The sequence below is a fragment of the Microcebus murinus genome, chromosome 18 (genome assembly GCF_040939455.1).
Source record: "Microcebus murinus isolate Inina chromosome 18, M.murinus_Inina_mat1.0, whole genome shotgun sequence".
NCBI lineage: Eukaryota > Metazoa > Chordata > Mammalia > Primates > Cheirogaleidae > Microcebus > Microcebus murinus.
The window spans coordinates 38,602,121-38,614,390 of NC_134121.1; the positions used below are offsets into that span (position 1 = coordinate 38,602,121).

A 12,270-nucleotide genomic window follows, 5' to 3' on the forward strand; every position below is an offset into this window, starting at 1 on the left:
GCCTAAGATCTCACATTGAGAGAGAGACAGAGTATCCACACCAAGCTGTCTGTTTCCAAATTCTCAGCTCTTAGCAGTCCACTGTGCCGCCTCATGGGGGAGACACTGTAGGTGCTTAATATGGATTTACCGGACAAATCAATGGATCAGAATAAGGAGTTTTAAAACAGCCTGGGCCCAGACAAAATCCAGAAATAGACCTCGTTCTTGTTTATTTGTTTTTTTTTTTTTTTTTTTTTTTTTTGTTTTTGTTTTGTTTTTTTTTTTTTGAGACAGAGTCTCGCTTTGTTGCCCAGGCTAGAGTGAGTGCCGTGGCATCAGCCTAGCTCACAGCAACCTCAAACTCCTGGGCTCAAGTGATCCTTCTGCCTCAGCCTCCCGGGTAGCTGGGACTACAGGCATGCACCACCATGCCCGGCTAATTTTTTTATATATGTATCAGTTGGCCAATTAATTTCTTTCTATTTATAGTAGAGACGGGGTCTTGCTCTTGCTCAGGCTGGTTTTGAACTCCTGACCTTGAGCAATCCGCCCGCCTCGGCCTCCCAAGAGCTAGGATTACAGGCGTGAGCCACAGCGCCCGGCCTGTTTATTTGTTTTTTGTGTCCCCTTCCTGCTGTGAGCGCCACTAGCATAGCAACCGAGCTGCCCTGAGCCACTGCTAAGTTTCTAGTGTTTGGTACACTGTAGGTGCCCACTAAATACTTGTTGAATGAATGGATTGATGGGTGAGTAGATAATCGCTAAAGGACCCAGTGTCTAGAATCGCTTTAAATGGATTCCTAAACCCACAGCCCTCTGTAACAGGGGTCTTGAAAAGGCATTTCAGTGAACTAATGCAAACCCAGAACTTAAAATGGTGTTTCAAGGTGACAGAAATCACGGCAGTGATGGCTATGCGGGTGGTAGTTGATTGGAAGGGGGCACAAGGGAACTTTCTGGAGTGATGTAAATGCGCTATATCGTTAAAGGGTGTTGGTTACATAGGTATATACATTTGTCAAGAATTCGCTGCAATTTAAAATGTGAGCATTTCACTGTATGTAAATTTTATATCAATTTAGAAAATGAAGAAAAAGTATCTATCTGGGACCCATAAATTGAGACCTCAGGGGACACCACCGAAGAATGTGGGCGGGAGGCGACAAGTGACATCAGGAAGTGGCACCCAAACCAGAGCCGACTGAGCCGGGTCAGCAGGGCTGTGCCTCTTCCGGCAGCCAGCCTCCCAGGAAGGAGCGCCCGCCAGCCAGAGCCGCCTGGGGCCTTCTCTGCCCTTTCCTCCTTGCCGTTCCCTCGGCTCATTCCCACGACGGGTGAGCACCCAGCGCGGGTATGGGGAGGAAGTGGCGGGTGGCTGAGTCAGAGAGGACTCAGGCCGTGCCTGGCCCTGGGAGAGCACCAGACACCCCACTCCCCATGAGCTCGGGGAGCAAGGGACACAAGGCCAGAGACACGCACATTTGCACAAGCCCCAGAACATGCTCCGAGGACCCCTCTGCTGCTCTCTGCTTTCCTCCCAGCCCCTGAAAGATGAAGGAGAGCTGGATAGGGCTGGAGGAGTTGATGCTGAGCACCCACTTACCAGGACTCTGCCTGCAGGGCCCTGACTGGCCACAGTCACCCCGAGCCACATGTCCTCAATAATGTGATGGTCAGGGTCACCTGTGAGCATGGAGAGATCGTGAGCCCGGGCACCTCACTCCATACCCCAGTGCCCAAAGCCTCCAGCGGGCAGGGTTGGTCGTCTTGCACCCTCCCTCCAGCAGGGCAGCCCCCCAGGCCCCTCCTCCAGCCGTTATCACCGAGCTCCCCGGTCCCACACTGTCCCACTCTCGGCAGGTTCTCTTTCCAGCTGGACAAGAAGTGACTAGAAACTGCGCCTGGTATCTCCTCCACCTCCTTCTCCCTGTTTGCCCCTCTGTCAGGCCTCTGACCCAGCACTGGTCCCCAGTCCCTTCCCCTCACTTTTCTCTGTGATGTCCATGCGCTCACAGTCGTCCTTTTGGGCAGTGAGTGGGCACAGGTACACGGCACCGGTCCGGTTGGTGTAGCCATCGGGCACAGCAAGCTCCCGGGGGGCACCAGCCAGGAGCCTGGGGGCAGGGAGGGAGGTGGGTCCAAGCTCAGACTCCCCAAGGCCAGCTTCAAACCAAGTGCAACTCAACAGGCATCGACAGACGCTCTGTGCCAGGTCCCGGAGCTCAGACACCAGTGGTCCCAGCCCCTGCCCTCAGGAGTGTCCAGTGTAGGGCAAGGCAGGCGAGGAAATAAGACACTTGCAGATTCAGGGGTGGGGGGCAGTCATCCACAGGGGAGGTGACACAGTCTGAGTGTGAGGATGATGACCCGGGCTCGCCAGGTGAAGAAGGGCAGGAAGGGCACTTTAGGTATGACATGTACAAGGGCCAAGAAGCAAGAGCAAGCAGGGTGACTCAGGGGTCTGCAGGACCCTGAGCATAGCTGGGGTCCAGGGATGCCCAAGGAGGACAGGAAGAGAGGATGGGAAGGACAGAGGGAGGCACGGAAAGATTTTAGGCAAGGGCGTGACATGGTCAGATCTGGGTTTTGGAAGGAATGCTTTGGCCTCTGAGCTGAAAGTAGACCAGAAGAGAGCAAGACTAGAGGAATTCTGGCATGGGGTTCAAATTCTGGGGGTTCCAAAGGGAAGACTTGTGAGGGGGTAGGATGGTTGTCATAGAAACCTGGGTTCTTCCTCCTGAAGCCATCTGAGGACTTAGATCTTGGAGGCCTGGGCCCCTGAGTGACCCGGGTGATGTCTAACACCTCGCCCCCACCCTGCCTTGAGACAGGGACACAGGGTATAGGGTGGGAGTGGGTGCCTGACACTTTGGACAGTGTGGCCCCAGAGCAGAGTTCCCAGTGAGTGAGCATGAGGGTTGGGGTGGTCAAGGACTGTCATCTTGCCCCCAGCCTGCCCAGAACGCATCTTCAAGGATGCCAACTACAAGTTCCTACAAGGATGCTTAGGGCCTGGCATCCCATCCCATACCATGGGAGTGGCTAAAGCAGACAGAGGCAGGGGTCAACCTTGACATAACAACTCAAAGGATAGTCCTTTGGCCATCAGCATCAGAAGTTCCTGGGGTATTTGTTAAAGAGGCAGATTCCTCTGCCCACCGCAGACCATCTGGATGGAATATGCACACTCCAGTTGGAGAACCCAGTTCCACCCTCCCTTCTTCTCCCCACATCATGTCCCTGTGGCCTCTCAATGCCTGCCAGGACACCCTCCTCACTCCTCACGGACCCAGCCTCTTGGGTGACAAGCACCTCTCAGGTGCCCCTCCATTTGGCCCCAGCAATACTATCACCCTGCGGCTCAGAACCTGGGCTCTGGGTCTCCTGCCAGAGTCTGTAAGTGCCAAGCCATGGCTGCCTGGGACTCGTGAGTGTAGGCTGCAGGGAGTGGGCAGGGCAGGGCCTGGGCATGCCAGAGCCTGGGGTGCCTCCGCCCACTGGGAGTCAGGAATGCACTGCCTAGGGGTGCTGGGAAGGGGCGGAACCTTGCAGGCACCTCACCCTGGAGAAGTGTTCCTGGGAACAGGAGCGAAGCTTCCCAGCCAGGGAGGCTGGCAGGGATCCAGGGTGGCAGCCAGGCCCTAGTAGTCACCTTCTGTCTGGGCTGGGGAGGAGCCCGATGAGTCCTCTGCCTGACCACCCGTGGACATCCGCCCCCCTGGTGTGCCCGACTCCTGAGAGAAGGAAGCCATGCCCCGGGAAAGGAGCATCTGGGCCTGGAGCCTGAGTACCTGGTTCTAGGGTTTGTCCTGCCTGAAGGGGCAATTTCCTTTCCATTTCTGAGCCTTGAGTGCTGGTCTGTAAAATGGGGACACCAGCTGTTCTGATGACTTCTGGGGATTTTGGAGGAAGAAATGGGTTTATTCTGTAAAAATGTTTTATGACTATGCAGCCATGGCCAATGTGAGCACTGTTGCTCTGATTTCTTGTGGCACCAGGGCTGGCCCTAGCATGACCTCAGGCAGCCCTGCAGGGACCCAGGAATTTCTGCCCTGCCAGGGGCGGGAACATGGAGCAAATGATAAAGAACAGACTGTTTGGGTCCTTTCGAGGGAGTAGGGATGGTAAGGAGGACTTCCAGGGCCTAAGGATACCAGGCGATCACCAAGGCCGATGGGGAGTGTTGGCAGCTAGAGTCATTCTAGGGCAGGAGATCAGATTTGGCTAGAGGTGGAGACTGGGGATTGGCTATAGTGACCTTGAAGGAGTCCAGTCCTCAGGGAGTGGGGGGATCCCTGGGGAGCTCAAGTTGCCTCCAGGGCATGCAGTGGAATGGGAATGTCACCCCTGGCCCTGCTGCTGCATCTCTGCCACTGCCTTGCCCAAGGTGTTGGGTCAGAGGTGTCTGAAGAGCAGGGTCTCTATGTCACCTCGGCTCCTTCATCTCAGCTGGGGGGACTGAGAGACCCCCCGCCTCCTAGCCTCCTGAGGTATTGAGCAGGTAGAGCTGGGCATGAATGGCAACAGGATTGAAACGAACTCTCTTACCCTCCCACCCCCTGCCCCCAGCCAGCCTTGTGCCCACTGATGGGGGAGGTGCAGGACCAGGGCTCTAAACCCAGCCCCCATCCCAGGCCCCTCCCTTCTCACAGATTCCACAGGGAGCCCCCCCACCCCCCTCCCAGAGTATTTTTAGCTCCTACTTGGCCTACTCAGAAGCCCTTTTAGGCCCTCTGGCTCCCAGCCCAGGATCCAATGGGTCTCCAGCCAGAGGCCTGCGCACATGGAAGGGGGAAGGTGGGTGTGCAGAGGTTCGGGTCCAGCTTCTTCCAGCTACAGCCATGTATATGCAGCAGGGGCTGGGAGGGACCTTACTGGTATGCAAATGAGATGTAAATTACCATGCAAATCAGCACCTCAGCTAGCCACCTGCTGTTGATCACAAAGTGCAAAAGCTGCCTCCATCCAGACACTACTGAGCCCACCCTCCCAGTGGAGGTCAGAAAGAGGGAGAGGCCTGGATGGAGCTCTTAGAGCAAGGAAAACAGGAGCTGGGATTACCCCTCTCCTGGAGTCAGGCTGGACTGAGGGAAGCAGAGAGCCCCAGCCTCCTGGAGTAGTGGGATGGGTAAAATGACCTCTCAAGGGCTTTCAAATAGCTGCCTCCTCACCCTCTGATGGCTCCAGCCAGACAGCCCCTCCTGGCCTCTGGGGAATCCCCTGAGCTCCAAGTTCCAGAAAAGCACCTCCTCACCCCTGCCCCGGCACTCATGCCTTGGCAGTTCACAGCTAATAGAACAGCCGAGCAGAAAGCAATAGAATCGGAGAAGGCTGGAGCATGGGGCCCAGGAGAGTTCAGGGCACCAGCGTGGCTCACCCCAAAGATCAGGCCCCTGGGGGGCACGGGGGTGGGGCGATGCTAGGAGAAACAGACTATAAGATTCGACTTCCCAGATACCCTCACCTCAGGGTGTTCAGTGGCTATAATGGGAAGATGCAGAGGGGGCTGAGGATCTGGCACAGAGGCCAGCAGGGCCCCTGTGCCTTACTGCTTGGGTCCCTAGCCACCTATGTTCCCCTTTCTCCCCAGGCCAGGAAGCCTGGGGAGAAAGACTTGCTCTAGCCCTGAGCCCCAGGGTAGGGGTGGGGGCAGCTCTCAGATGCCTGGATCCAGCTCTGTGCCAGCCCTGCTGCCTGAATTAACCAGCTCCCCAGAGGCTGCTCCTATGGTAGCCAGAGCTGCAGCCCTCCCCGTCCTCCCCTACTCCTCCTTCACTGCTCATCCAGCCCCCTCTCCCCACTGGTGGGTGACTCAGTCCTAGAACCAGAGCAACAAGCTGTAGGGAGTGAGAGAATGAGAAAGGCTGGGAGAAAGAGGCCTGGCCAAGCCTCAGATAGGAAAGAAAAAGGCTGTTTTTCTTACATCTCCTTTTCTCTGGCTCTTTAGTATTTTTTCCATAGTCGACCCCTTAGGGCATCCCTCACAACACTAACCTCAATCTCTCTTACTGTAAGGGAGGGTCCTCTTCCTCTCTTGTTTAGCTCTGACCAAGCCCCTTTTGCTGCTACTTTTCCTACAAGACCAGCCTTCCCCAACCTCCAGCCCAACTGGAAACCCTTTGGCTTGTCACTGGAGAGAGCCAGAGGAAAAGGACACACACGTGTGGGCCTTCTGCCTGCAGCCACAGCTGCTGTGCCCATTTCTGCTGGCACGAGCCTTCGAGGCTGCCAGGCACCCGCCCTGCCCGGGAAACATGATTTAGGACAGCACAGCAGGTAAGCCTGGCTCCTGCCTACTTCAGGCATGACCTCATTCCAGGAGCCACAGCCACTCCTGCCCTAGGCTTTCCGGACACCCTCATTTCCCAGCAAAGGTGGAAGGGAGAGAGGGCCCCAAGGTATCCCCCATAGCCATGAGGTCAGGCCAGACCAGGACACCTGGATTCCCAGGAAGGAATGACGGAGCAGGTGCTGCGGGGGAGGGTGTCAGTAACCACTTCCCAGAGAACACAGTCCCTCTCTCTCCAAGGGGCCCTCATGCATCCTGCCAAGAAGCCCAAAGCACCTTGGTCCTCAGCCTGCCCCTCCTCCCTCACTTCCAGAGACTGGGAGATTGGGGCCTGGGTGGGGAGAGCCTCCCATGTTGTAGGCAGGGACCCCAGCCCAGAGATGAAGGTGATGGGGCAGCAAAGAGGGCCTACCTTGGGTTTCTAACCATTTCTGGAACAAGGCCTTCTTGAAAACTGTGCTCTCCCCTCCTCCCACCCCCCGGACAATGTGCAAACACACATGATTTTTCATATACTTTCAGGGGTCCCTGCGTCTCCTGAAAACCTACGAACCCCAGGCTAAGAGCCAGTTCAGGACCACGAACCACCACCCTTATCCAAAGACACTTTGAGGCTAACAGATCACGAGGCTGCAGCTTGATTTGCCAGCTCCCTTGAGCTGTGCACTGAGGCAGCTGTTCACATCTGGCTACACAGCTGGCTGCAGCTAAGCCCAGCTGGCCCAGCTGGCTCCTCCAAAGAGCCACAGGGCAGAATTCAGTGAGATGAAGAGAGGAACCAGCCCTGGGAAAGACTGAGGGTACCCAGGGGAGGACTCAGAACTCAATGTAGAACTATCTGCCTCTGGGAGGTTCATTAGCTTTAGACCTTCTAGGCTCTTGGAAACCTAATGCCATCAGTAACTGCCCTGGAAGAAACGTAGATGCCCTTTGCTCTGCCACCTTGGGTGGGGCCTGTAGGTAATGGGGGTGCCTCCAGGTCCTGGCCTCAGCACAAGAGCCTCGGGTGCTCCTTGGAAAGATGGGCATGTGCAGGGGAGTTTACACATTATCTCATTAAGGCCCCAAAACATCCAGGAAGAAGACATGTTGTTTCCTCCTCAACATGTGAGGAAATTAAGGCCCAGGAATTGGTGACAGATCCAAGACAGGATGCTGGTCATGGGACTTCTGAGCCTTTTCTCCCTCCACGATGCCAAGTCGCCTCTCACAGGCCAACAAGGGTAGGGGGCAGCATGCAGATCCAGGTCCAACCCCCTTTTGGGGAAAACTAGCCCCAGAAAGGGATATATCTTTGTCAAGGTCACATAGCCAAGGGGGGGTTGGGGTTGCAGAATCATTTGCTCATTCTTTCCAGTCAGATCCTCTCTAGGCCTGTGTTACCTTACACCATGCAGATTTGGTGTTGAAAATCTGAAAATCTTTTTCTGGGCTCAGGCAGAAAGAGCTCTGCCAAAGAAACTAGTGCTGATGGTCAGTCACTCAGGAGCTCCAAAGGTGCAGGGTTGGCCAAGGCCAGGTGGCAGCTGCTAGGGCCGGGCTGGGAAGGGCGTGGTAGCCCTGGCTTCTGCAAAAGCGAGAGGCAGTGGAGGCCCAGTCCAGGTAGGGAGGCTGGGCAGGGGCTGGGCTGGCAGGGCAGAGGCCAAGGCTGGGCAGAGTTTGGACTTTGAACATTCCCAACTTCCACAAGTTTCTGCAGGCCCCAGTCAGAGCTGGGAGAGGTTTCAAGGCAACCTTCATCTGACCATGTCTTCTTGTTCCGGGGGGTCAGAGGCCAGATGGGGTCACACAGCCCAAAGAGGTGGATGGGACCAGCCTGACCTATCCTGTCCCTTCCTGGGCAGCCTCATTTCCCCCTGCCACCTTCTGCCCCCAACAGCCAACCTGAGTGCACTCTGAGTCCATGGCAGAGAGACCTCTGAAACCTGGACATGACCCCCTGGGCATGAGTGCCTATGGAGGGGTGGGGACCCAAACAGCTGAACACAACCCCCCTCTCCACGCATGGCTCTTTCCCCTCCTTCTCCTTGCAGCTGTTGGGGAAGGAGAACAGAAGAAAGAGAAAAACACTATTTTCCTCTTGAAACCAAAACAAACACACTCAGGGTTGAAGATTCAACATGAATCTGTGGAATGCAGGGAAGATGTCTGGTGGGAGAGCGCCACTGCTTGGGGGTGGACACAGGAGACCAGGCCAGAGTGTGGACAGCTCCTCCTCCACTCTCTTCTAGTCCCCCCACCCTCAGGGGGTCAGAGGCAGTGTCTGGACAGCTCCAAACGCCCAGACTCACCCATCGCCTCACTCCCCAACCGCCAAGGGCTGAGAAGGCCATTCAGTCTGGCTCAGCGGAGGGTGCGGTTGGTGTGGCCGCAGACTACACGCAAGGTGTAAGGGGGTGGTGTGCTCAAATGCATATGTTCGTGGGTTTTTCCCAAGGTAGGGGAAGGGGATTCCGCTAGGTGTTTATCTTGCAGTTTTCCCCAGCTCCCAGGCCAGGAAAGAAGAGGCTAGTTCTGGTACTGGGTTCGCAGAATGGGAGGGGCCTCAGGCAACCTGGACCCCACTTCCGCTCGCGGGAGAGGTCTAAAGGGCGGAGGGGTGGCGTCTAGACAGGTTCTAGCCCGGTCAGCACTTGCCAATAATTACTGCCCCCCATCCCACACCCAATCCTCCACTTCTCGCCAACCCCCAGCAGCCGGAGGGCTGCCCGAGTACCCGCCCCCTTAATCCTGGCTCCCCGGGCCAGCGGCAGCGGGCCTGGAAACCAGCGGGCCCGCCCGGGGCTCCAACTCAGCTCAGTATCGATCGCACCGGCACACACACCTCCCTCCTACCCTACCCCCGCCAGCCTTACTTACAGGTAGCGCTGCTGCCGCTCCGTCTGCCGATGGAGGGCGACCGAGTAGCCGAAGAGGCTGCCCGGGTTCTCGGCCTCCTTCACCACCAGGAATCGGGTGTCCAGGTTGAAGGCGGAGGCGACGCGGCCGCCGGCCGCCACCATCAGGGCAAGCGCGCAGAGCATCGGGCGCGGGGCGCGGGGCGCGCGGCGGGGGCCGGGGCCCATGGCTGCGAGCCAGAGCGGGGGCGCGGGCGAGAGCGCGTGAGGGCGCGGAGCTGGGAGTGAGGACCTGTTCACCTGCTCCCCGCACCGCCAAAGGGCACCGGAACCCGCCGCGCGGTGGAGCCCAGTGGTGCCGATCAGTTTCTCGTCCCCAGCCCGGGTCAGTTTCACGTCTGTTCAGGGTCTGCGCTCTCAGATCCCCTTCCAAGGTCCGAGGGTCTATTCTCCCGCCTCCCCGGCAACCGGGTCACCGCCGCCCCTGCCCCAGGCACCCCGCCCTCCAGCCAGCTTGTCCCGGCCGCGCCCCCTTGGCCGCGCCGCAGCCTTCGATCCCGACTCCGCGGCGGTTCTGGCCAGCAGAACGGCAGACCGCAAGGAGGCCGGGAGGGAGGGGTCCCCGCGGCGCGCGCCCCGCCTCCCCACGCCCAGTCCCGCACCTCCCCACCTTGCGCGCCCAGCCCGGGCTCCGCTTTCCTTCCGGGGAAAGAGAAAAGGTCCCGGCTCGGCCGCCGCCTCTTAAAGGGGCAGCACCGCCCCTCCCTCCTCATCCTCCCTACCCCGGCTCCGCCCTTTCCCCCAGACACCTGTCTGGTGTCCCCAAAGACTTGTATTTCCCCTCTTCGCCCCTCGCTTCTCCGGGGAAGCGTCGCCTCCGGGCCAAGACGGATTGGACGGGCGGGGCCGTGGGTGGGATTTGTCCAGCTCCTCGCTGCGGCTGCTACTGCGGCTGGAAAGGCCGTCCCAGGCGCGGCCACCTCGCCGGCCTGGCTGGAGAGAACTGGCGTTGGCGCATCTGCGAACCGCCGTCCGCGGCAGCCTGGAATGCTGGACTCGCCTCCGCAGCGCTGTGAGTCCCAAGGAGGTGGCTGGCGGTCTCTGGGCGTTCATCCTCTCACCCAGCCCCTCGCTGTCTTTGTCGAGATTTATTTCTCCTGCCAACCCGCCCCACCCACCCCGATCCGAGCTGAGACTGGCTTCTCAGCAAAGCCGGACAGATAGGTAGCGGTGGTAATAACAATATCGCTAATTGTGATTAGCAAAAAACATTTTTCCCCAAGGGCTGCCCTTGTGGTATCACGGAGCGCACGGCGTGGCCGGGAGCTGGGCCCAGACTGTACCCATTCTCATCCACTCCTGCCTTCAGGGCCCAGCCCTGCAGAATCCCAAAGTTCCCCTCCTCCCACCCGGAATGAGTGTTTGGAGACTGGGAGGGGACAGCCACCGCCTACAGGTGTGCAGCGGGAAGCACCAGGTGGCGGTAGGTGGGCGGGGCCTAAATATCTCATCCGCAGAAGGGTCAAACTGAAAGGGAACTTCAAGAGGTCACTGTGTATTTTCTTGAGTCTAACTCAGATTTCCCTTATTGCAGCACAAAAACTCATTTTCCCTGGCAGTCTTTTCTCTATATATTTTCAAATAAGAAAAAAAAAACAAACCATGTATTAAGCACATATGCAGCAGGAACTATGCTAAGTGCTTTCCAAATATTAAGTTAAACCCTCAAAACAATCTTTGAGGTGTTATCTCTGTTTTAAGATGAGAAAACCAAGGCTCAGGGAGGTTAAGCAGTTTGGCAGAAGCCACGCAACTGGGATTCGAATCCTATGTTATCTGACCCTGGAGCCCTTCTTATCCACTTATGCTAATAATTAATGTGTGTACAATACTTTGGGCACATCCCGGTTTGGTGGGGCCTGAAGCTTGTGCAATTTGGGGGCTCTCTTTAAAGAATAGAATAAATAGCCGGGCGCGGTGGCTCACGCCTGTAATCCTAGCTCTTGGGAGGCCGAGGCGGGCGGATTGCTCAAGGTCAGGAGTTCGAAACCAGCCTGAGCAAGAGCGAGACCCGTCTCTACTATAAATAGAAAGAAATTAATTGGCCAACTGATATATATATAAAAAATTAGCCGGGCATGGTGGCGCGTGCCTGTAGTCCCAGCTACTCAGGAGGCTGAGGCAGAAGGATCGCTCGAGCCCAGGAGTTTGAGGTTGCTGTGAGCTAGGCTGACGCCACGGCACTCACTCTAGCCTGGGCAACAAAGCGAGACTCTGTCTCAAAAAAAAAAAAAAAGAATAAATAATTAGGAGTAAAGGTTAGCTTCAGAGCCTGGAAAGGGGCCCCAGCCTAGCTAGTTTACACATCATCTCAGGAGCAGGCTCATTTCATCCTCCCAGCCTCCCTGTGAGGTCAGCATGATCATCTTTTGACTTGCGGGGGACCAGAGCCTCAGGAGGTTGCCTGGATGTCCAAGATCAGGAAGCTTATGGGAGGCAGAGCAACACTGGAAGCCACTGACCACAGCTGTGTCTTTAAGAGACAAACTCCAGGCACATGTTGGTCAGACAGCCAGACATTTCTAAACAAAAGCAGCTGTGATAACAGCTTTTCTGGGGCTTGGAGAGAGGACACTTGTCCATGACTGCCCTTAGGCAGCATTTGTTCCCAAGCTGTGACTCCCAGAGCCACCTGGCCTCCTTCACAGTCTGCCTTATGGCTTAGGGCCTCCAGGGGTTAGGAGGCATCTGGGGTCAAGGAGCAGGAAGCTGACCTGGATGGAGGTTGAACAGACCTTTGCTCTCCAGGCTGGCCCTTGAGTCTTCCACCGTGTTGCTGGAGAAAAGGAGATAGCTAGGGCCAGGAGGACAGAGGCCCAGGGTGGACACTCGGTGTGGTCAGGGGGCCTGCCTAAAACAGCTTCTGAGACTCCTCTGACGACAGATCGACAGATCGGCCCAATGCCAGGCCTTATCTCTTTGGCCATCCCAAACAGGAATGACCAGCATGTCCGATCCCAGGACTGGGAGCAGGAAAGGGATGAGGGATGGTTTTTCCACTCCAGGGGAGTGTCCAGAGGGAATGTGGGAGCGGAGCAGGAGCAGGGGTGACTGGTGGGGGTGGGCTGAGCTAAAGAATGTGGGGGAGTATCAGACAGAGCT

At 56.9% G+C, this 12,270-nt stretch overlaps 1 protein-coding gene across 2 annotated transcripts in view; it reads right to left on the bottom strand.

Moving 5' to 3' along the window:
- Positions 1–10,116, bottom strand: part of ITGA3 (integrin subunit alpha 3) — a 30,020-nt gene extending 19,904 nt beyond the window's left edge. The window contains exons 1-4 of one of the 2 annotated variants that reach the window (XM_075994482.1): positions 9,779–10,116; positions 9,131–9,338; positions 1,969–2,096; positions 1,586–1,665 (exon numbers count right to left, since the gene is read on the bottom strand). In XM_075994482.1, the coding sequence (XP_075850597.1) occupies positions 1,586–1,665; positions 1,969–2,096; positions 9,131–9,338; positions 9,779–9,881 (519 nt within the window). In that variant the 5' untranslated portion in view covers positions 9,882–10,116. Of the gene's footprint in view, positions 1–1,585; positions 1,666–1,968; positions 2,097–9,130; positions 9,697–9,778 lie in introns of those variants that run through there. The other variant, XM_012789733.3, reaches the window with a different exon arrangement.
- Positions 10,117–12,270: the final 2,154 nt, after the last annotated feature.